Here is a 24,585-nt window from a genome sequence, read left to right on the forward strand (position 1 = left end):
ATGTAGCCGTTATTACGTGGTAGGAAATCATAATGAAGACAAGAGAAATTAAACTTTCTATGTTTTTCTATGTTTCGTCCTATAAGGACATTTTCAAACTTATATATTGTATAACTTATACAATATATAAGGACATTTTGAAACTTATATATTGTATAACTTATACAATATATAAGTTTGAAAATGTCCTTATAGGACGAAACTGCAGTAAAGGTAGTTACAAATAAAAGTGATAAAAAACATAGAAAGTTTCATTTCTCTTTTCTCCATTAATTTTTCAATTGATTATAAAAAATTAATTTTTTTTTGAGCATTTTTTTAAAATTATTTTCCTATAAATACAAGCATTCTACTTAAAAAACATACACTTATTTATTTGCATGCTATTTCCTGAGCTTTTCAATTAATTAAGTTCAATGAACTAAAACAAATTTAAAAAAAACATTGTTTTTGTCAGATTAAGCAAATCCCTCTAGATAATCGTCAGATTATGAGACAGCACGTCTAAAACATAAAGATGAACCATATATATCTTAATCTGACGCGCTTGAGTATTTCAAAATGGCGATTTTTTTTGCTTATTATAATAATGGCCTCGAGTTTGCGTCAGATTATTGAATGAGAGCTTTTTTTTGTTGCACTGAACACCTCTTTAGAAAATCTGACGCGCTCGATTAAATTTACGTACAACCACCCACATCATGCAAACGATCAGATTAACATACCAACATTATTAAAAATACGTAGGACATTGAAGCTATCAATATCTGACGCGCTCGAGTATGTTCATGCAACAGTATTTTTTTACATATTTAAAAATCTATAGCTGCTTCCTCCACCGATGAAAAGGTATATATTATATAACATTTTTTCTTCTTATCATCTAAACTTTGCAACCTAATATGTCTCAAAGACGCTCGAGTCAATCCCCATTTCGCATTTTTCTCCCCTGATATGAGTGGCGTCGTTTATGAATAAAGTGAATTTTTCATCGGTAGGTAGAGAAAATAGACCATTCAAATACAACATAAGAGAAATTGGGACAAAAACGTAATCTTGAACGCCGATATTTATAATTAGCAAACTTACAAATCAGCAGAAGCAAAACTCACACCTAGAAGGTACCTACCTACTTTATTGCGCTTGAATAGAGAATAACAGGGGGTTAACATCAATGAAGTTTGGCTACCTGTACTAAATTACAATCGTAAAATGAGGTCCTTTAATTCGACCAATAGATACAATGCCATGCTCACCACCAGTGGAAGGAAACTAGAGACTCAAATGTTGGATATACCTAGTATGTTCTGTGATAATGTCTAGAGTATTGACTCATCGCCATAGATGATGTATACCGCAGTAGTAGAAGAAACATCAGGCATAAAAACCTGTAGAACACGGCTAACAAAACCGAAAATTAGCTTCAAATATCTTGTGGAGATTAGAGTATGGTTTGTGATTTGCTAGCGATTTGTAGATTTGATGGATTTTCATCAATAATATTATTTATCCGTTACTCAATTCTTGTATAGGAATCTGACATTTTTTATATTATCTAACAACAAATGGACTCAATATTAAACGGGTTCAAGGACTATTTGTAGTAAATAAGAAGTGACCGACTCGCTACTGGACAATTCAGGATAAGAAAACAAGAAAATCGCGACGGATACATTAGAAAAATTACATGGAACTAATCAATTAATGACGTGCAAAGTCACTAAAACATCCATGTGTGTTTAATGTGACTCGATGATACCGGAATAATCAGTAGTTTCACAGCTAATAGTCGAACAGTTCAATATTCTACAACGGTGAGTACCTATACATAATCGAAAATTTGACAAGTTGAAAACGATTCATTTTTGATATTCAATTTTAATACTTCAGAAACAGAACTTGCGAGTTGTGGTTCAAAAAATAATGCCAGGTGACCAAGTGGAAAAAACCTACGCGGAAAGGCAAAAATATCTAATTGAATTAAGGCGGTTGATGAAGGGTGAGTAAATGAAAAACAGTATTCAATCGTACCAACTATTCTATTTTATGGGACACTAGATTTGTTTCGCAAAAATTAACCTTTCAAGAATTGAATCAAAAATTCTATGAGAACGTTATCTAGATTTTTTTCTTTGAATATTCTAGTTGAAAATGAGCTTCAAAACACCCGCATTCATATAGTATGATCCAACGATTAATGTAAAAATATTCTGACATTCCAGAAGACGATCTCTTGCGAAACCTTGAAAGCGACGATGGATATTTGCAGAGGTTTCTGTACTGTACCGATTTCGATGTAGAAGAAGCATTGAAAAGGGTAAGTTTTTCACGAAATTGAAAACGGACGTTGAAAACGGTATTACTTTCAGCTGAAAACGTTCTACGAATTGCTAGAAGAATGCCCCGGTTGGTTCACGCGAGGAAGTCCGGAAGACAAGAGATCCATCATAGAAAAAGACATTAGAATTGTCCCCAATGAATATGATAAGGAAGGGAGGATAATTTACATAGCCAAAATAGGTGAGACAAATTCCTCGACATACCATTATTTTAAAAATCTCAAACCGCATTGATGGCGCATAAGCTAATATACAATATATTTGATCCTAACTATCACTACGCTAATGTCAAAATATTCAAACAGTGATTTACAAATATATACAGGGTGACCCATTTTTAATGGAAACACCCCCCTAAAATTTGAAGTTGTAAATCGATTTTAATAATTTTTTTTAAATGTCAAGTACTGAAAGGTCTACCTTGGGACAGAATTTGAAATGTTTATTAAAGTTTCAGGGCATACTACGATATTTTTTTTTAGTCGAAAATCGGGATTTTTTTATTGGCGGTTTTTTTATTGAAAAAATCACTACGCCACTGGATTCAGAGTGCCTCTAAACAGGTGTGACCAAAATTTTATGAAAAAATATTCATTATTAACAAAGTTATGACAACTCAATTATTCGAAAACTCACACAGCTAACAGTCACAAAAAACACCCTATATCAACAGATATAGCCATGAGAATATTTTTTTATGATTTCAACAATAAAGTGCCGCTAGATGAAAAAAAAACAAATTTTTGCACTCAGAGATCTCGGAAACAAGTACATTTATATACAGAAGGAAGGGTAAGGGCCCAAGTGTACTACCCTGTGGCACTCCATTATCATTAATAATTTCGGAGGAGGTAATATTATTGACATTTGTTAATTGTTTTCTCAAATCGTCTCTGAACCATTTCAGTAGGTACTATGCCGGTTATTCCGCTTTTCCAGTTATTACTAAAATTAAAAAGAGAGCTGTTGAAATAATTCATAATGAGTAGTATTGAGAATTAAATGTGTACCTAAAACTATTCCCAAACATTTAAAACAATCCTACTTTGGAATCAAAATAAAACTAGCTAAATATTACTTGGAATATTTCGGTGTTTCTGGATTGAGTTATGATTAACGATTAATATTTAGAAGACCCATAATCGTAACGAGAAAATAATTTCTACCTGAACACACGAAATCATAGTATTTTTCTATTTAACTAGTATTAATAGCCTGAGCATGACGTTCCATCATTTGATATATGTAATTAAAGCGACTATTAGTTTATTGTGACATAGGAATTAATTATATCCCTTCTATCACATTAAGTTTGTATTAGCAGAGTAAAAAAAACATTCCGAATAGAAATTTGAAACATTCACCCCTGCCAAGATTCCCACTAACTGGGATCTGGTAAATGCCTGCTGAAGCACAACTATTCCCCTGGCTAACAATAATGTGGACACTGAATCATGTGCAGGGCAGATTTGATGAAGACAGCAGATCCTTCTCGGGTACTTAAAAAAGGCAAACTATAGACACGTGTTTCGGGCTTTTGGCTCATCATCAATATGTTGCAGCCAAATGCAAGGATGAGCAACACTTGGTTGCTCATCCTTGCCATCCGCAGAAGCCAGCCGCAAATTTGTGGTTTCAGCGGAAGCAGCTAGTTAAATATAATCAAGTGACATCTAGTACTTTAAATGTAATTTCAGGAGTCCCTCAATGGTCAGTGTTGGGTCCCCTGCTATTCTTGCTGTACGTAAATGATATTGTGAAACATGTTAGAAGGTGTAAAATAAAACTGTTTGCCGACGACACTATTTTGTACTGTTCTGGGACAACTAATGAAATCTCAGAATGTTTGAATGAGGAACTATCAAATATAAACGAGTGGCCTCGAGTTAAATGTTAATAAAACAAAATGCATATTAATAGGTAGCAAATATCGTTTGAGACAACTGCAAGATAAACAGCTGTCATTGAATCTTTATATTGATAATATCATCATTGAAAGGGAACAACTTTTAAATATCTGGGAGTGGTATTAGATCAAGAATTGAACTTTAATGCGCACTGTAGTTATATTCAGAAGAAAATAGCCACGAAAATTCATCTTTTATATAGATTGAAAAATAAAATTAGTGAATATGCAAAATTAACAATTTATAAATCAATAATAGCACCCCACTTTGACTATTGCAGTACATTACTCTATTTTGTGAGCAATGAAAACCTAAACAGACTACAGAAGCTTCAAAACAGATCCATGAGGGTAATATTAAGTTGTAATAAACGCACATCTGTGGAATACATGTTGGAAACACTGTCTCTTATGTCTGCTAAACAAAGAATAACACTGAATATGCTAATATTTATAATTAAAATTAAACACAATATGTTGCCAAATTATCCAAGTGATCACACACTCCACTAGAAATAAAATAGGAAATTTTTATATCAACAGAGAAAATATAGGTTGTGACTCGTTGTATAGTTCTGGTCTGATTGCATTTAATAATTTGTCAAGTCATATAAAAAGCTGTGATTCATTAAATGCGTGACATCCGAGTTCAGGAAATCATATAGATATGAAAAATATAGAGTGTTGATATAAGTCCAAGAGACAATTTCATTGGACATCAGCTTCTGATAATAAATAGGCCATCAATCGAATTTCTTGGATTTATACCAAGACACTCGATGTTCTTCATACTTATAGGAGGGTTATGGAGGGCAATTTGTTGGCTTGAATGAATAAACAGTTTCTTCTGATTGTGCTCCATCTTCAGTTTTATTTTTTAAATGTTCAAAAAAACCTTGCAGGAAATATGGAGTATGGCACGATGGACCTAGTGGAGGACGTGGTATCCGTGGACGACTTCTTCGCAGAGGCTCTCTCTGAGGACTTATCGCTCTTCAAAAACGGAGTCTGTATCTTGATCGACGTAGCGAATTTCTCTTGGAAACTCATGAAATGGCTGAATCCGTTCTCGATAAAGATGATCTTGAAAAGAGCGACGACTATGCCAATAAAGGACTACCGGTTTCACGTTATCAACAATAATTTCTTGATCAAAGCCGCCATTAACTTCATTTGGCCTTTCCTTCCGAAATACATCAAAGACAGGGTACGCAAAAGAGACAAACTTTAAGATTTTAGTTATGATAATGATTATGATTAGATTGAACTTATTGAAATAGATTCACTCTTGAGCAGGTATTTTTTTCACTGATAAATGTGCAATTGCAAATGATAATTTTTTCACAATAGTTGAAAATCATTTCTCATTTGTGTACGTACCTACACTGTGACCCATTTTTAATGGAAACACCCCCCTAAAATTTGAAGTCGTAAACCGATTTTAATAATATTTTTTTTTGAAATGTCAAGTACTAAAAGGTCTACCTTGGGACAAAATTTGAAATGTTTATTAAAGTTTCAGGGCATACTACGATATTTTTTCTTAGTCGAAAATCGGGATTTTTTAGTAGCGATTTTTTTATTGAAAAAAATTTTTTATTGAAAAAAATACTACGCCACTGGATTCAGAGTGTCTCTAAATAGGTGTAACCAAAATTTCATGAAAAAATATTCATTATTAACAAAGTTATGACAACTCAAAAATTCGAAAACTCACACAGCTAACAGTCACAATATATCATTTTTTTATGATTTCAACAATAAAGTGCCGCCAGATGAAAAAAAAAACAAAGAGCGTAAATATTTTTAATGAAAATAACGGAATTACATTCACACAATTCAACTAACAATGAAGCAAAAAATTTTAATAAACGTAACTAAAACTAATTATTGAAATGTTCCGATTCAGTGCAACAATTGATTCTAACTCATATTCTAGTAGTCTCTACTAATCCACCACGTATTTCGATACATGTGTCGTAGCGCTTACGAATGTTTCTGATTACGTTCCTTAGTTCTTGAGGGCTAATATCTGCACATACCTGTCGAATTCTTCCACAAAGTTCATTTCTATCTCGTGAGCGGTTTTTGTAAACCTTTTGTGTGAGAAGTCCCCAGAGAAAAAAGTCCAAAAGTGTGAGGTCTGGAGATCTGGGTGGCCACTCTATAAACGGACTACCACGGCCTATCCATCGGTTTGGAAAATGTTCGTTAAGCCATTGCCTCACAGCTCTGGCATAATGAACTGAACACCCATCTAACTGGACAATTAAATTTGATCGTTCATTGATTGGCAGCTCGTGAATAGCATCCCAAAACTCTGTGTTTAAAAATTCTAGAAACCTCTGCGCGTTAATGTTTTCCTCAAAAAAGAAAGGACCAATGATTCGTTCGTTCAATATCCCACACCAGACGTTGATTTTTTGGGAATACTGGCTTTTACAGTTTATTACCCAGTTGGGATTATTCGCTGCCCAATAGCGACAATTCTATGATGACACTACTCCATTTGTAGTGAAAGTGGCTTCGTCTGTATATAAAATATTTTTTAGGAAATTTCTATTGTTCAAATATTCCCCTTGGGCCCATAAACAATATTCCAGGCGTCTTGCTTCGTCGCCGTCTTGAAGTGTGTGTAAAAATTTTGGCTTGAGAGGTTTAATATTCTTCGCCTTGAGACATCTCCGAATAGTTTCTCGTGGAATATTCAAATCTAAAGTGGCATTCCTTATACTGGCATTAGGATTATTTCCGAAATAATCTAAAATGATTTGATCATTCCTGTCATTCCTGTTTCGTATTTGTACAGGATTACTTTTTACCATCATTTTTGATACTGCACCTGTTTAATTGAATATTTTATTTATTTTATTTACCGTACCGCAGCTAATACGAGGAAGATCTGGATGTCTCTCATTAAATACTCTACAAACCTCTCTAGCACTTCTAACGTCATCTCCCGAAAGGCGTACAATTTCTATTTTCTCTCTTACGCTCAATCTTGCAGCCATGACACAAAATAATTCGAAGAACTGTAAGGTGAATATTGTTGACAATAATACATTTAAATCTTTCACAAGTGTCAAACTGTTGCCATTTCCATGGCAACTAAGATTTAAATTGAAATATTAGTTCTTAGTTTTAGTTAATTTGCGTGAAAACTTGAATGTAATTCCGTTATTTTCATTAAAAATATTTACGCTGTTGATATAGGGTGTTTTTTGTGACTGTTAGCTGTGTGAGTGTTCGAATTTTTGTGTTGTCATAACTTTGTTAATAATGAATATTTTTTCATGAAATTTTGGTCACACCTGTTTAGAGGCACTCTGAATCCAGTGGCGTAGTGATTTTTTGAATAAAAAAATCGCTAATAAAAAATCCCGATTTTCGACTAAGAAAAAATATCGTAGTATGCCCTGAAACTTTAATAAACATTTCAAATTTTGTCCCAAGGTAGACCTTTTAGTACTTGACATTTCAAAAAAAAATTATTAAAATCGGTTTACAACTTCAAATTTTAGAGGGGTGTTTTCATTAAAAATGGGTCACACTGTATATAAAACTCCCATAACAATAATTTTCCAGGTGTACTTCCATTTCAACGACTATGACTCGCTCTATCAACACGTGGACAAAGAGTCGCTGCCAGTGGAATATGGTGGAAAAAAAGATACAGATTATAGCAAATATCACTGCATACTATACGAAAGGAGCTCCCAGATCGTCGAAAGTTTCGAAGTAAATCGAACTAGATTTTTGGAAAATTTGGCAGAAAATAAAGTTGAAAAAACGACATAAATTAGATCTGTTTTTTTAACATTCTCATCAGTGTCACTCTATGTAAGATTTCATGAAATATTCTGATACTGTAGAATTATAAGAAAAAAGAATAGCAACAATGTCCCAATTGAAAATATTCAATCTTCTTTTTTATAATAATAATAATAATGGTCTTTATTGGGTGAAATACAATATAACATCCAAAAGGCGAAGTTCAAAACTGCAGTGTAGAACACCACAGGTTTGTTCTACCACTTTACCTCCTTATGTTGTTTGAAAGGGGGTTCTTGAAGAACATTATAAATTATAGTCCATTCGGTATTATCTGAGAGTGAAATAATTTCAAGAATGCAAACATGTCGGTACATCAAAGAAAGCAACATAGTCGTCTTAAGCAAGTGGCACTATAATTCATCCACAAAGTCACTGAGATATTTTTACCCGCAATGCTCCTTGAGGGCGCCACTAAAAAGCCATTAAAACAGTTAGTTGCGACAAAGAACTTCAAAAAAGGCGACCGACGCTTTTTAGCACATCGCGTTGAAGATAGTAAGTAAGGTAGTAAGTAAGTAAGGTAAGTGCAGATAGAAGATGAAGATAGTGGTCAGACTTGGAATATATCATTTTTCAATGATATATTCTGTATGATGCGAAGGTAATTGAAATATCGTGAAAATTAATTTTGTTTAAATATTTTATTTTGAGGACAATTTATATTTGAAATAGTTTTTTTAGGATTGTTACCTTCTACAGATCTATGAAATAATCAGAATATTTAATTTGAAAATAAATACAAATGTAAAAAAGCAAAAAATTACTGCATTTGATAAATTAGCTGTTTGAAAAAAAATCCAATTTCTAAAATTTCTAAAATACTTCAGGGTATGTTTCGGGGTGGAGCCTCAGCCATCTCACTCAACTTTGCGGTCATCCAAAATTATTTTATGAACTTTCTTGATGTTTTCGTCGGTATCAGCCTCTCTTGGCTTCAACAGTATTGTTTTTCGCCAAAAAGCAATGCTTCTTAACACACGGAACTCCTTTCTACCCATTTTTTTCAAACTAACAAATGTAGCTTCACTCAAAATGTTCTATTCCACGAACTAATAGTCCAACAGCTGTGAAATTTAAACGCGTATCTTTTGTAGGTTAGGGTTGACTAAAAATCATATGGATTCGATACTAGTAGCACCATCTATGTGTTAGCCTACGACTCTTTCATCCAATCTAGTAAGTAAGAGATGGCGCTGAATGTTGTAAGTTCAGGTATTGATACATTTGAAATGTTGGGAATAAGGACGAATGAAATAAAGATGAATGGGTTGTTGAAATCATCAAAAATAACATGAGAAATAACAGATTTCAAATCTGTTAACACCTTTTCAGGCCCAACTTTCGAAATCATTTTTACCATGAACCAGCAATATGAAAACACTATTTTCGTTTCACCAACAATACTTTGATTAAAGGTATTTTTATTCTCTTACAAGACCTTGTTTTCGTTTCGATTGTTAATGTATACGTTATCAAGAACGAACTTACACATTTATTCGATACTTGGAACAGAATCTTCCATCGATATTCAGCAATACCTACTTGAGTTCAATATACCTATCTAAATAATTGTTTATGTAGAAACTACATATATACTATGAATTGTTTACACATTGCAAAACAGAGGTGACCTAGGATTTTTTTATTATTAGAACAATAAATGTACTAGAACAGCCTTCAATAAGCAATATATAAAAATAATTTCCTGCAAATGGCTGCTACCGTATTGGTGAAACACCTCACAGAACTCAAATGAAATTCCATCCATATGTGAGAAAAATAGTGCATGAACTTAATAAAGACAACTTCGACCACCTCGTATAAATTTCTGAATATTTCAGCGACATGATAATACAAGAAATTTGATGTACAAGATCTATTTTTCTGATTGATGCTTGTTTCATTTGAATGGTGGAATTGATTTACATAACGTCGATATCAGAGCCTAGAAACTACATTTTAAATGTTTTCGAGAGTATCGATTTAAAAGATAAAATTGCGAGTTTCAAGTCAAATTTCTTACGTCAAAGTAGAAATTCCGAAACTGAATTCTAAATTACGAAATTCAAGTCTAAATTACACGTTGAAGTCGAAATTTATCTTTTTGAATCGAACATTTTGAGGAAAACTAAAAACCAGAACGAATTCGATTTGAACTTGATACTATCAGATTTTATTTTTGTTTTTTTTTCTCCGTGAAACCTGATGGTTGTTACTTTTCGGCAAAACTTGCATTGATACAAACTTAACATTTGAACGATTTTGTCGTGCTATTTTAAACGACTTTGTTTAGCTTACCCTGTTTGTTTATTCATTTGATTCCTTTTCTGTTGACAGATTGATCTAAAATTTGGTATACACAATTAGTTTGGTGACAATACAATTTGATAAATTCTATATCATTGAAAATCCAAGACGGCCGCAGCTACAAAATGGCTGATTACATATTTCTTCACAACTACCTCAATATGGGTATCAAATGACAGACAGGGCTTTACTAGTAGAATAGTATATAGTACACTTTGAAAAATGTGCAAATTCAAGATGACCGCTCATTTACTAATGCTTATATGTAATGTTATTCAAGAAGAAGTAACTCTAAACTGAACAAGGGCATTAGCAAATTTTAGCATTGAATTATATCAGGCCTAATGAAATTTGAGTTTGTCAGTAGTGAAAGATTTTTCAGAGTTTTTCTCAAAGTGTGTTCTCAGTGTTTTTTCAGTGTTAGGAATCACACGTTAAAAGGTAAGACCTCGTTAGTCCTTAGCTCGCACAAGTTTCTCAACTTCTGAGAGTTGTCGTTCGTATGGGAGCGGCAGCTGATTAACGGAAAAACAGATTTTAAACCTACATCGATCGGTTGCCGATTGTTTAGCATGAGTGGTTTTTTGTTCTCGTTGAAACAATCGCGAAGTTGCTCAATTCTATCAATCACACGTGGAAAGATAAGACCTCTTTTATCTGTAGCTCGCACAAGTTTTGACTTCTTGTTGATTGACGGAAAACAGATTTAGAATTTTTATTGGCGCAGCAAAAATCATTGTTTCGAATAAAATTTTCTCCTTCAGTGTGTAGGGATCCTTCCTATAAAGGATTTATTCAGAAAACCAATTCAACTGAAAGCAGCGTTTTCAGAAAATTTTTTCCGCGATGTTCGGTTTTCAGCGAAATGGAGGTCGTCTCATAGCGCTAGTGAATTTCGATTTCAATAACCAAGGTCGGAGGACCTGGTAGTTATTTAAAATATTACTGTTCGTCTATGTACCATTCAAACACATCTAGTTCACAATTAGAATTGAATGTGCGCTGCAGAATAACGATTGTGGAAGTGGAAAATGTCTCCAGAAACAACGAGCGTTGAAGAAAAGGAAACTTTGACCGAAGAACAGAAAAAAGATAGAATTGCCGAACTCGAGAAGGTGATGAAAGGTAGGCTGAAGATGGAATGGAGCTTTTTAAAACTCCATAGATATTGATTGAAAAATTTCAAACATCAAAATTGATGATTTTCATAGTTATAACACTAGACAAACAAAATTATTATCAGACAGTAATTTCAAATCTAATTTCAGACAGCAATCGATGTATCATGATCGAATCATTATATATAATATTCAAAATCTCTCAAATTCAAAAATCAATTAAAAAAGTATTTGATTAATTGAATTGGAACTACAGGATTATATTTTTCATATTGTCAGAATCGTCTGAATGTTTTTATATTAAATATGGGTGATTTCAAATATGATTGTTTGCTCAAATTGGTTATTCTACTCGTGTTTTCTTGTTCAATTATTTATAATTGAAAAAAAATTATTGTTTTTAATACCTGTCAACAAACACAGTGTTTACTGCTTATATTAATTACTCGGGTTTTGTTGTTTATTAATTTGTTAAATTTCTATATTTGGTTAATTCAGTCAGTCTCGTCATCATATAGTAATAAGCTGAAAAGAAGCGAAAAATTGAAATTTGGAAAAAATGAACAGCATCAATGTATAGAGTACAAAATTCGCTATCGATCAGTATAAACCACGAAGTAGTAGAATAATTGTTTATTTAGATATGGACGTACAAAAACAGACGACAATAATACGGATAAAACTTTTGAAAAAACCTGATTAAAATCAACTTTTCTCAGAATTTCAATGATTATTGTCGTTGCAGAAAACGATCTTCTGAAAAGCATTGAAACTAGAGCTGGCTACCTCGAAAGATTTCTGTATGGTACAAACTTCAGTGTGGAAGAGTCGTTCAAGAAGGTAATTCATTTGTATTCATTTTCAGTATCAGTCGCGAGCGAGTATATTTTCCTGTTGTGTTATCGAAAGTTATCGAAAAAATGTACAATTAAAGTCAAATTTCCATTCGAAACAAATGAATATTATCATGTTTATAACCATTTCTCAGGCATATAACGAGTTCACAACCTTCAGTAGAATGGTTAAAGTTCATGAAATGTGCCCTGGAATGTCCGAAACAACCTCAAGATTCAAAATTGAACAATTCACATATAATCAACCGTGGAGTTGTCATCTTAACACCAGATATTATTTACTTGTGTTTATCCAATTTATTTACCATTTATTCTGCTGAAGTATATGTTGAAAAATTTTGTGAGCTATTTAAACATACCTACTCGTTTATATTTAAATTTTAGAAGTTTTTTTTTTCATTTTCAATAAAGAGAATCTAAACTATGTATTGGCCGGTGTGGAAGCAGGTTGGGTTAGGTCCAAAATGAGTGGATTTATTCGACCCTTCACCGCAACCCGCAAGGGTTTATTGTGGCTCACACGTGTTAGTTACTTGAAAATCGTCTAATAAACCGAAACCGGCCGTGACAAATAATAAACTTAGTGGAAATTAGACAAAAGTTATTCACTTCATTCTATATTCCTATGTAAAGACTATACAGGCTGATTCACGGTGTATGGCACATTAGACGTTTCTGGTGAACCAGACAACGGATCACTTTGAAAATTTAATGGAGGGCATATTCGGACATTCTTTAGCCAACTAAAATATTTTCGACAATGCGGTGTTGCCGCTTCTATTAGAAAGCAGTAGCAACTTTGATTTTTCAAATGGAACACTCTGTATATAATATTATTTTTGGAATCTCCAACAATTGCCCGACAACTTTTCTTGATATTTCCCTATACCTATCTGTTACCGTTTTCGAAATAAAAATTAATTTCAATTTTTTTCTTCGAAAATCATGACTTCTAAAAATGCCGATATCTTTTAGTTGAGAAGTACTATGATATCGAAATTTAGTTTGGAGTTAGGTGATACTTGGACACTTCCCACACGTCAGCCTAATCTCCGTTACTTCAATACAGGGTGGTAAAAAAATACAGTTTTTTCGTTTGCTTGAAAAAGTTGCTGAAATTTGATTATTTTAAATGGAACACCCTGTATATTATTGAAAATTCGGAAAGCTGCTGAAATTTGCTTTCTTTCCATGTATATCATACCTATACCTAACTAGTCAAGTTTCGGACTTATGAACATTTATTTGTGAAAATGTCCCTTCAGAATGGTATTTCCATTCGGTATTTGGTAAGCAGGCCATGATTACTATTTGACAGTAGCGTTGTGACATTCTCCTAATAATATCGACATTTTCGTCACTTCAGAAGTTGCAAATACCTTCAAAACGATGGAACAAAACTATTCAAACGAAGTTCTTATGAATTTGTTTATTATTTTTGGACAGTGTGACAAAATTATCAGCAGAACATGTAGAAAGTTCAATGAAATGTATCCGAATCTACCACCAATGAACCTCAAGAAATTTATACGAATTCAGAACAATTTCAATGCATTTGGATCAACTTTAAAAGCACCAAGAAACTTGCCTCGACCCGTAACTTTCGAAGACAACCAGATTGATGTCTTAGCATATTTTCACGCATTTCCCGAGTCATCGATAAGAAGTGCTGAAGAAGATTTGGGTATAAAATATTCATCGGTTCAAAGAATCTTGCGAAGACATAAAATGCATGATTATAAATTCACCAAAATTCAAGCAATGAAGGCCTCAAGATCCTCAACAGAGAGTAGAATTTTGTGAAATGTTGTTGACACGCATTCAAGAAGATCCACTTTTTTTAAATAAAATTATTTGGACTGATGAATCGAAATTTTCGAGAGAAGGGATTTTCAATAGAAAAAATAGTCGTTATTGGTCCAGTGAAAATCCTCACGTCACAAAAGAAGCCGGATTTCAAGAAAAATTTAGTTTTAATGTCTTCTGCATGTTGATGGACAACAAATTGAGGTACGTGATATACAAGGAGTCATTAACATCCAGAAGCTACCTGAATATTTTGGAGAATACTGTAGACAATTTCGTGGATAATCTGCCACTCGAAGATTATCGAAACTGTTGGTACCAACTAGACGGAGCTCCTGCACATTGCACAAGAGAAGTGAGCGCAGAACTGGATAGACTATTTGACGATCGGTGGATGAGGCGCTTGGGACCATGGAATTGGCCAGCGAGATCACCCGATCTTAATCCATTAGATTTTTATTTGTGGGGAATGTTTAAAGAAAAAGTTCACAAAATACCCGTGCGTTCGAGAGATGAATTGTTAGAAAGGATTGCCCAAACATTTGAAGATTTGGATCCCAATGAAATCAGATCTGCCACCACGAAAGCAGTCAACACCCGCATTTTAAAGTGCTTGGAAGTGAACGGACAGCGATTCAAACATATTTTGAAATATTCCACATGATTGTTTTACTTTTTTATAATTATTCATATCAATATTTCCAATTTCAAGTTTCTTGGTGCTTTTTTAAAGTTTATCCAAACATATTGAAATTGTTCTGAATTCGTATAAATTTCTTGAGGTTCATTGGCGGTAGATTCGGATACATTTCATTGAACTTTCTACATGTTCTGCTGATAATTTTGTCACACTGTCCAAAAATAATAAACAAATTCATAAGAACTTCGTTTGAATAGTTTTGTTCCATCGTTTTGAAGGTATTTGCAACTTCTGAAGTGACGAAAATGTCGATATTATTAGGAGAATGTCACAACGCTACTGTCAAATAGTAATCATGGCCTGCTTACCAAATACCGAATGGAAATACCATTCTGAAGGGACATTTTCACAAATAAATGTTCATGAGTCCGAAACTTGACTAGTTAGGTATAGGTATGATATACATAGAAATAAAGCAAATTTCAGCAGCTTTCCGAATTTTCAATAATATACAGGGTGTTCCATTTAAAATAATCAAAATTCAGCAACTTTTTCAAGCAAACGAAAAAACTGTATTTTTTTTACCACCCTGTATTGAAGTAACGGAGATTAGGCTGACGTGTGGGAAGTGTCCAAGTATCACCTAACTCCAAACCAAATTTCGATATCATAGTACTTCTTAACTAAAAGATATCGGCATTTTTAGAAGTCATGATTTTCGAAGAAAAAAATTGAAATTAATTTTTATTTCGAAAACGGTAACAGATAGGTATAGGGAAATATCAAGAAAAGTTGTCGGGCAATTGTTGGAGATTCCAAAAATAATATTATATACAGAATGTTCCATTTGAAAAATCAAAGTTGCTACTGATTTCTAATAGAAGCGGCAACACCGCATTGTCGAAAATATTTTAGTTGGCTAGAGAATGTCCGAATATGCCCTCCATTAAATTTTCAAAGTGATCCGTTGTCTGGTTCACCAGAAACGTCTAATGTGCCATCCACCGTGAATCAGCCTGTATATGATGTTAGATTTTTTTGACAAGTAAGGTCCACGCCCTAGTTTATTCTGTATTTTGTCCATTGTAGATCAAAGCATTCCAGGAACTCCAGATGGAGCATCCCGAATGGTGCACCAGAGAAGCGCCGATAGAGAAAAAATCGATTATAGAAATGGATATTAGGATGTTATTGGACGACTATGATAAAGACGGTAGACCGATCTACCTGGTAAAAATGGGTGAGTTATTCAAAATTAGCCGATGCTAACTTCATACTCTTGAGGATGCCTTCAATCGGAATGTATAAAACTTATGCTTACTACATCATAATATCTGGCAGATTGAACTTACTTGAAATATACGAGGGTGGTGAAATTAATTTAGGATACTTAAGACGCAGGTACCTATAACAGGTATCTATGGTAAAAATAAAAGAGCTTTGTAAGTATGGTTAGTTTGATCTTCCTCTTGAAGATGGTCAGTTGGTGATCGAAACTCGTGCTGAGGTGTTAAAATAACGGTTTGGTGTTGGAGAAAGACCCCAGTAATATTCATTTGATACCCCATCCACAAAAACAAAAAAAAAATTATATCTCCACAAAGAAATGTCTTTCAAGGAAAATATTATTCCATTTCGTCTGTAAAAAAATTTTTTTACAGTTTGCTCATAATAATACCAATAATACTATTCGTTCTCAATGCCACTTAAAATCAAAAAAACACATATCTTGGTTCCATGCACAGGATCAATTACCTATTATTAACGACTTATGAGAAAATGAAACGCAATTGTTGATAGTTTGGGAACACATTGTACGTGATTACAGGTCGATTTATGTAGATTACATTAGAGTTTAAACTCAGTTGAATAATAACGTTATGTTCAAACAAGATTAGTTGATGTTTTCCCAACTTTAAGCTAATGATAATTATAGGTTCCGAAAAATAATATTGATGTGATTATATCTGTTTTATGTGTATAAATAAGCATATGAAGTCTTATCCTAAAGTTCAGTAAAATACACACATCGGAAAAATCTAGGGATATTTTTAAAAATGGCAATAATTTTTTTTAGATCGCTTTAGGGAAAAAAAAGTTGACGAGTGATTATTAAACGAATGTAACTTACAACAAAATTTATTAAATGGTCAAAAGTACTGAGTGCGCATATAAGCAAAACTAAAAAAAATATGGCTCTTCTTTGGCACCCCGAAAAAAAATCATAATACAAAAAAAATTGGAATCAGTACAAGGTATGGCCTCCACGCTGGTTTATTACGGCCCTACATCTATCGTGCATCGACAAAATGAGATTGTCAATGTCTAGAGATACATTTGCCCATTCAGCGATTTAAAGCTCTCTCAATTGAAACGTTGTGTGAATGTTCCCCATATGCGGAGTAATTCTTCGTTGAAGTATGTCCCACACATGCTCGATGGGATTCAGGTCCGGTGATTGTGCTGGCCATGGCAATACATCAACTCCTTCGTTGGTGAGCCAGTCAGTCACTAGACGCGCGACATGTGGACGAGCATTATCGTGCATTAGGTGGAAGTTTTCACCAACAGCACCAGCAAACGGACGGACGATAGGTAGGAAAATGGTGTCGAGGTACTGTCGAGCTGTGAGGGAGCGATTTGGAAAAACGAGATCGGTTCTGCCGCCGATCATGATTCCGCCCCATAGCATTACTGTACCACCTCTGTTTGTGTGGACTTCCTGGACGTGTCTCAAACGTTGATTATTTCCAGGTCGTCTCCACAGTCTTACTCGACGAGAATCTGGATGAAATCCAAATCTGGATTCGTCTGTAAACAAAACTGTGGCCCAATCATTTGCATCCCAGTTTTGATGTTCTTGACAACACTCTAATCTTCTACCGCGATTGCCTCTCGACAAAGGTGGACATCTAAGTGGCCTTCTGTTGTGGAGATCTGCTTCATGCAGTCGATTTCTAACAGTATCACGACCAATGGTTACCTGGTGCGTCTGCTGCAACACGTTAACCAACTCAGGTGCTGTGATTGTCGGTTGTCTTCTTGCGGTTCAAGACCAAAAATCGGTCTTGAACTGCAGTTGTAGCGCGTCCTCGCCCTGGATGTTGTTCGGCTGGACTGCCAGTTTCACGGAAACGCCGCCACAATCGACTGATAACACTTTGGGAGACCCCCAAACGAAGAGCTACATCATTTTGTCGCATGCCACCTTGAAGAAGCCCTACAGCTCTATTCATCTCAGCTAATGGTAAGTGATGGCGTTCCATGTTAAAGCACAATATTTCCAGTTTAATTGCTGAGCAAGAACTGCATAGAATGTACAAACTCGACACTTTCAGATTATTCATTTTAGCCGAAAATCTACAGTTTGTAAAAAACTTGATGAAAGATTAGTTACCGTTTTTGCAGGCTTTGTTCAACCCATAGAAATCTACAGGGTGGTCGAGTGTACCAATTTAATCGAAATTAAACGACCTCATGCATTTATTTTTATGATATTTAGTATGTTATAAAAATATCCCTAAACTTTTCCGATGTGTGTATATTTCGGAGATGATTAGAACGTTGACTTTCAAAAAGCAACAGTAGCCAATCACTAACATCAAAATTGGCAAGGAAAAGAGTTTCAAATTATCGTGTGAATCATGTCTGATTTTTTACATAGGGCAAAGGGAAAGAACATATGAAGCACTCTCAAAAGAACATAGTGGCAGTTTCCAGAATGGAAAAATAAAACTCATCGTATCACTTCTTTGCAGAGAGACATGAGTTCAACTATGAATTCAAACCCCCTTCATTCATTATTTTTATTAATAGTATATTCAGTCTTTTCAGGTGAAACTAATTACAGGTTTCAACTCTAGATAGTCATCTTCATTATGACGGATAAATTAAATTTTTGCTTTTCCAGGAAATCTGGATGTCAGCAAAATGTCCATGTACGACGTTGTGGCCATAGACGACATTTGGCTTGAATCCATCCTCAGTAAAAACCCGCGGATTACGAAAAACGGATTGTGCGTCCTACTAGACATGGAAAAGTGCAGTTGGAAATTGATGAAATGGCTGAGCCCAGAAAACATCAAAATAGGAGTGAGAAGAACAGAAGCTCTACCTTTCAGCGAGCTGAAGGTGCATCTCGTCAACAATTCCTTTTTTGTAAACACCATCGTCAGAATGGTGTGGCCTTTTTTGTCCGAGAGAATCAAAAACATGGTTGGTACTACTTGATCGAATGATAAGTGTGTTCAGTTTTTGTGGCATCATTTGTTATCACAACACCTCTAATATAATGATCGTTGAAGTTTTCTTACACTGTGGTTCATAATGTCCTTCTTAAAGTACAAACGTTTTCTAGCACTATTATGTCAAGAATAATTGGTCATGAGCGTCAGCTATTTCTATCAACCAAATTTTGCGGCCATCCAAAATTATTTCTTGTACTTTTCTGGTGTTTTCGTCGGTAGCAGTCTTTTTCTCGTATAAATTTAGCAAACCACTGCGCAAAGGTTGATTTTCCTGGTGCAAAGTCCAAATAATATTTACCAAGCCAAGCCTTGGCTTCAAAAAGTAATGCTTCACCAACACACAAAATTCACCACTGAAAATTGCCAATCTCATAAACTAATAGTCCGATAGCTGTGAAATTTGAACATGTGTCTCTTGAAGGTTAGAGTTAACTAATAATAATATGAATTTAATGCTAGTAGCGCCATCTGTGTGTTAGCCTAAGAACTTCGCATCTAATCTAATATACAGGGTCCTGCAACAGTGGCGCGGTGTTCCATATCTCTATATAGGAAGCAGATAGGAATCTGATTTTCTATAATATTACCTTATTGCTCGAGATCGACAAAATAAAAATATTGGCGGTCACACAGGGTGTTCGATTTTTTCTGGGCGGATCCCAACTGTGTCTTTTTAAATGGCAACCTATATTTTTTATCGCTTTTTCGGTTTCTTCATAGAAAATAAAATAAACTTTATGTATATCTGTACTTCGAAAATATTGACGGTTTTCGAGATATCTAGCATGACAGGTTTTTTTTTCCAATATTCGTCACTCAGAATATTTGAAATTATAAAGTGGTGCCAAGTCCAGTTGAAATTTTTTTTTGGTCGAATATTCTACATTGGTAACTCTCTCAAACGATATATCTGAAATCGACCTGTGATATACAGGGTATGAAAAACCGCTTGCCAAATATTGTAAATGAAAATTTGCAAAATCTTCCTTATATTAAATGGAACACCCTGTATATTATTGATCCATAGGAAGCGCCAACGAAACCTCTACAAATTTCATTAAGTATTCCCTATGGCTAAGTTCAATAGTTTTTCTTAAATGAGCATTTCTTTCGAAAAATGGTCATTTTTTCAAAGCGAAATCCATTTGACGACTGATAAAATATACGAAAGATATCTTGTTTCAATTTTGTACATTAGAAGGTGTCCAAACAAATATTTTTTAACGAAATAAATGTATGTACCTATCACTTTTTGCTAAATGGAAAATTATTTTTTCATTGGATGCAGAATTTCACTCATAAATCGTGCAATATCAAACCAAACAAGTTAAAAGAAAGAAACATTATAAATAACTATTTTTTTCATGTTATTATATTCATTCAGAGCTTGAGTTCTAGATATTCAAATTTGTCAACTGGCAAATTACAAAACTACAAAAGGGAGAGTTTAATTAAGGTTGATAATGAAACTTTTATAAAATATGTTCAACATGTCTTCCATTTTCTTGAATGCAGAGCTGAAGTCTATGTTTGAAAGACTGTTCTACCCTGCGCAAGACAGCTGGTGTAATGCTGCGAAAAGCATTCGTTATTCTAAGTCGCATATTTTCGGGAGAAGTTGGTGGCTCAACGTAAACCATATTTTTTATGTATCCCCATAAGAAAAAATCTAGTTTCGTCAAATCTGGTGATCTAGCGGGCCACCGTACAGGCCCATTCCGTCCTATCCATTTATTGGGAAATACTTCATTTAGATGATCTCTCACTTCTGCCGAATAGTGAGCAGGTGCACCATCATGTTGTAACCACATTCTATTGCGGAGGTCAAGAGGAATATCATCTAACAAACCTGGTAAATCATTTCGTAAGAAATTGAGATACATCGCACCATTCATATGTCCCTCAAAAAAGTGAGGATTTTCTGTCGCATAATAATGGTAATTATGTCGATTTACAAATCCATTTTTATGGAATGTCGATTCATCCGACCATAAAATATTATTGAAAAAATATTCGTTTCGACGAATTTTGTTCATGGCCCAATTGCAAAATCTCACTCTTTTCTCGAAATCAGCATACAGTAGTTCTTGATGTAACTAAACGTGGTATGAATGCAAGTGATGTTTCTTCAATACTCGTTGCACTGATCTCTCACTTATATCCACTATTTCCCCAATTTGTCGTTGACTCCTACTAGGATCTTCTTCAACAGCAAGAAGAACTTGCAATTCATTATCTTCATTAGTAGCTGGCTTGATGCGCTCATGTTTGGAATAATTAATAGATCCAGTTTCAACGAATCGTCCCAAGACCTTTCGGAAAGATCTTTCATCTGGATGCCTTCTATCTGGATACCGTTGAGAATAAATTCTACTTGCCAATAAACAATTCCTGTCTGATTCACCTAATATGAAAATCATATCAATCAAATCACTTTTTGATAACAACATTCTGATGAAATTATACCGACAGTTCAACTTCACGATTGACTAAAAATTTCAATATTCATTTGCAGCCAAATATTTTGTTCTGTTATTTGCCAGACTACTTGATTTCCAATAAATATTTCATTCGCTGAAAGGTTGTTTTAGACCGAAAGAATATGGCACAAATTCCGAGATTTTTGAAATTATTGTAACTATTCAAGAATGTCCATTTTGTGGCGTAATTCGCAACTTGTTTATCTAGCAACAGGTAATTTTAGGAATGGGCGATATTCTAAGGAAAGGGTATTTTTTGTATATTCTTATCAGTCGTCAAATGGATTTCGCTTTGAAAAAATGACCATTTTTCGAAAGAAATGCTCATTTAAGAAAAACTATTGAACTTAGCCATAGGGAATACTCAATGAAATTTGTAGAGGTTTCGTTGGCGCTTCTTATGGATCAATAATATACAGGGTGTTCCATTTAATATAAGGAAGATTTTGCAAATTTTCATTTACAATATTTGGCAAGCGGTTTTTCATACCCTGTATATCACAGGTCGATTTCAGATATATCGTTTGAGAGAGTTACCAATGTAGAATATTCGACCAAAAAAAAATTTCAACTGGACTTGGCACCACTTTATAATTTCAAATATTCTGAGTGACGAATATTGGAAAAAAAAACCTGTCATGCTAGATATCTCGAAAACCATCAATATTTTCGAAGTGCAGATATACATAAAGTTTATTTTATTTTCTATGAAGAAACCGAAAAAGCGATAAAAAATATAGGTTGCCATTTAAAAAGACACAGTTGGGATCCGCCCAGAAAAAATCGAACACCCTGTGTGACCGCCAATATTTTTATTTTGTCGAGCTCGAGCAATAAGGTAATATTATAGAAAATTAGATTCCTATCTGCTTCCTATATAGAGATATGGAACACCGCGCCACTGTTGCAGGACCCTGTATATGTTACGGGAAAAGCTGGTAGATGGAGTAAATCGAGATTTACCCGGTTTAACTTAGTAAAGTTCGAATAATGAGTAAAATAAAATTCAATTCGGGATTTCTCCATACTCACCTATAGGTCTACCCAAAACTGACTGGGTTATGTTGAAAATTAATCTAATTAATTAATGAAATTGAAATCAAAGGGCATTTCAAACTGTTATTATTAATAAAACCTACCAAGACGAACATAATCGCTTGTAGAGCTAAAACATATAGCGGGCAGGAACATGATACATTTAATAGCACAAACATAATGAAATTTTGTATGACAATCAGTTCATAAACGTACTGCTTCAGATAATGTAATCAAAATTGGCATTTGTGGCAACTGTCGCATTTTGAATTGCATTAGTTCCTGGCGCACTTTTGTTAATGAACCTATAATGTAAATAAGAATGTTTAATAGCACAATTAAAATATAACCTCACCTAACCTTAAGCATATTCAAAAGTTGAATTAAAACAGTTGCTTAATCTTGAGCATATTCAACAGTTACTTGAGCATATTCAACAGTTAAATTAAAAAAGTTGCTTAACCTAACCTAACCTTGAGCAAATTTGAAAGTTAAATTAAAACCGTTGCTTAACCTAACTAACCTACAGCATATTTAAAAGTTGAACTAAAACAAGTTGCTTAACCTAACCTAAAGCATATTTAAAAGTTGAATCAAAATAGTTGCTTAACCTACCCTAACCTTGAGCATATTTAAAAGTTAAATTAAAACAAATTGCTTAACCTAACCTACCCTAGAGCATATTTAAAAGTTGAATTAAAATAGTTGCTTAACCTACTCTAACCTTGAGCATATTTCAAAGTTAAATTGAAACAGTTGCTTAACCTAAGCTAACCTAAAGCATGTTTTAAAGTTAAATTAAAACAGTTGGTTAACCTAACTAAACCTTTATAAGTGCGCCAGGACCTAAACTAGGCAATGTCACTGACATTGCCGGGTCCTAGGTAAATATGAATAAAGTCCAAATTAAAATTTAATCACTTATTATTCGGATTTTACCCAAAAATCTTGGGTATTACTAAGTCAATCCGGTTACACTTATGTTTACTCCATCTTCTAGCAATACCCGTAACGTATATACGTATTAAATATCATTTTCTAAGGTAAAAATCACGTCTTCGAGGTTGTAAATGTCTTTTTTCTTCAGGTCATATTCCACCCCAACGATTGGAATTCCCTTTACAAGTACATCGACCAAGAAGTGCTACCTAAGGAATACGGGGGTGCCAAAAATATCAACTACACCGAGTTGTATAAAAAACTCTTTCAGAGGAACGATGAAATTTTCCGTAGTTTCCAGTCGTACAGGAAGACTGAAACGTTGTAGTAGATGAGAAGTATTTAAGGAAAATATATTGTTGATATTTTGTTATATAGAGTCTTCTTTAAACTGTAGTATAGTCTATCCATTCCCAATTGGAACGGCAATAAAAATAAGAGTACAGTCATAAACATTTTTTGCCTGTGATCGTCCAGATAGTTAGTAAACGTGCGCTATCAAATGTAGTTGAGGAATAAAGGCTCGGCTAGCTGGACTGGCTGAATACTAATTTTTTGTCCGTTTCACAATATTTCTTTATCAGTGCCGTGTGTTCGTGGGGTTAGGTGAGGTAGTGAGTGATTTTGCAAACCGATTTTTGAAAACTTTTTCTAGAGATCAATTACCCTAACACAAAACTGATATTTTTGCACTCGACGCGCAAGACAAGGGTTAGCTGTTTATATACCTAAAGTTTTTTGGTCCGATGTGGACTTTGTTTGTTAAATGATGATTGTCGTAATTGATTTTTCGGTAATTAACTAGTGGAACCACTACCTGCAAATTAATTTGTCCGCTTTTTAATCTTTTGTTGACCTTCAAAGTTCTGAAAAGGGCAACTTTTCAGCCTTCTTTTTCACAAAATAAATTATTTTAAAATACAAGAATCTATTCACTAGGTCACCTTTACACCTTATTCCTCCTTCTTTGACACTTTTCACTTCAATAATGTACATTTTTTCAATAAAAATGTTAATAAATGTACGGAGCTGCTTTTTGGTTACATATCTCTGTATTTAAGGTTAATGGCATGGTTGGTA

At 34.0% G+C, this 24,585-nt stretch overlaps 3 protein-coding genes across 3 annotated transcripts in view; 2 read left to right on the top strand and 1 right to left on the bottom strand.

Moving 5' to 3' along the window:
- Window positions 1–24,585, bottom strand: part of LOC111503957 (uncharacterized) — a 130,560-nt gene that overhangs the window by 80,613 nt on the left and 25,362 nt on the right. The gene's annotated exons all lie outside the window — the stretch shown is intronic.
- Window positions 641–8,044, top strand: LOC111503960 (retinaldehyde-binding protein 1). Its single transcript, XM_023158411.2, has 6 exons — window positions 641–1,814; window positions 1,891–1,999; window positions 2,223–2,317; window positions 2,370–2,520; window positions 5,148–5,452; window positions 7,831–8,044. Exons 2-6 carry the CDS (start codon window positions 1,924–1,926, stop codon window positions 8,041–8,043), a joined length of 840 nt encoding a protein of 279 aa, XP_023014179.2. The 5' UTR covers window positions 641–1,814; window positions 1,891–1,923; the 3' UTR covers window position 8,044.
- LOC111503962 (retinaldehyde-binding protein 1) lies at window positions 11,326–23,878 on the top strand. Its single transcript, XM_074183131.1, has 5 exons — window positions 11,326–11,511; window positions 12,250–12,344; window positions 15,894–16,044; window positions 18,715–19,019; window positions 23,654–23,878. Exons 1-5 carry the CDS (start codon window positions 11,418–11,420, stop codon window positions 23,831–23,833), a joined length of 825 nt encoding a protein of 274 aa, XP_074039232.1. The 5' UTR covers window positions 11,326–11,417; the 3' UTR covers window positions 23,834–23,878.

Source organism: Leptinotarsa decemlineata, unplaced genomic scaffold, assembly GCF_025532065.1.
Source record: "Leptinotarsa decemlineata unplaced genomic scaffold, Ldec_3_MD MMD2_P_RNA_scaffold_1, whole genome shotgun sequence".
In the NCBI taxonomy this organism is placed as follows: domain Eukaryota; kingdom Metazoa; phylum Arthropoda; class Insecta; order Coleoptera; family Chrysomelidae; genus Leptinotarsa; species Leptinotarsa decemlineata.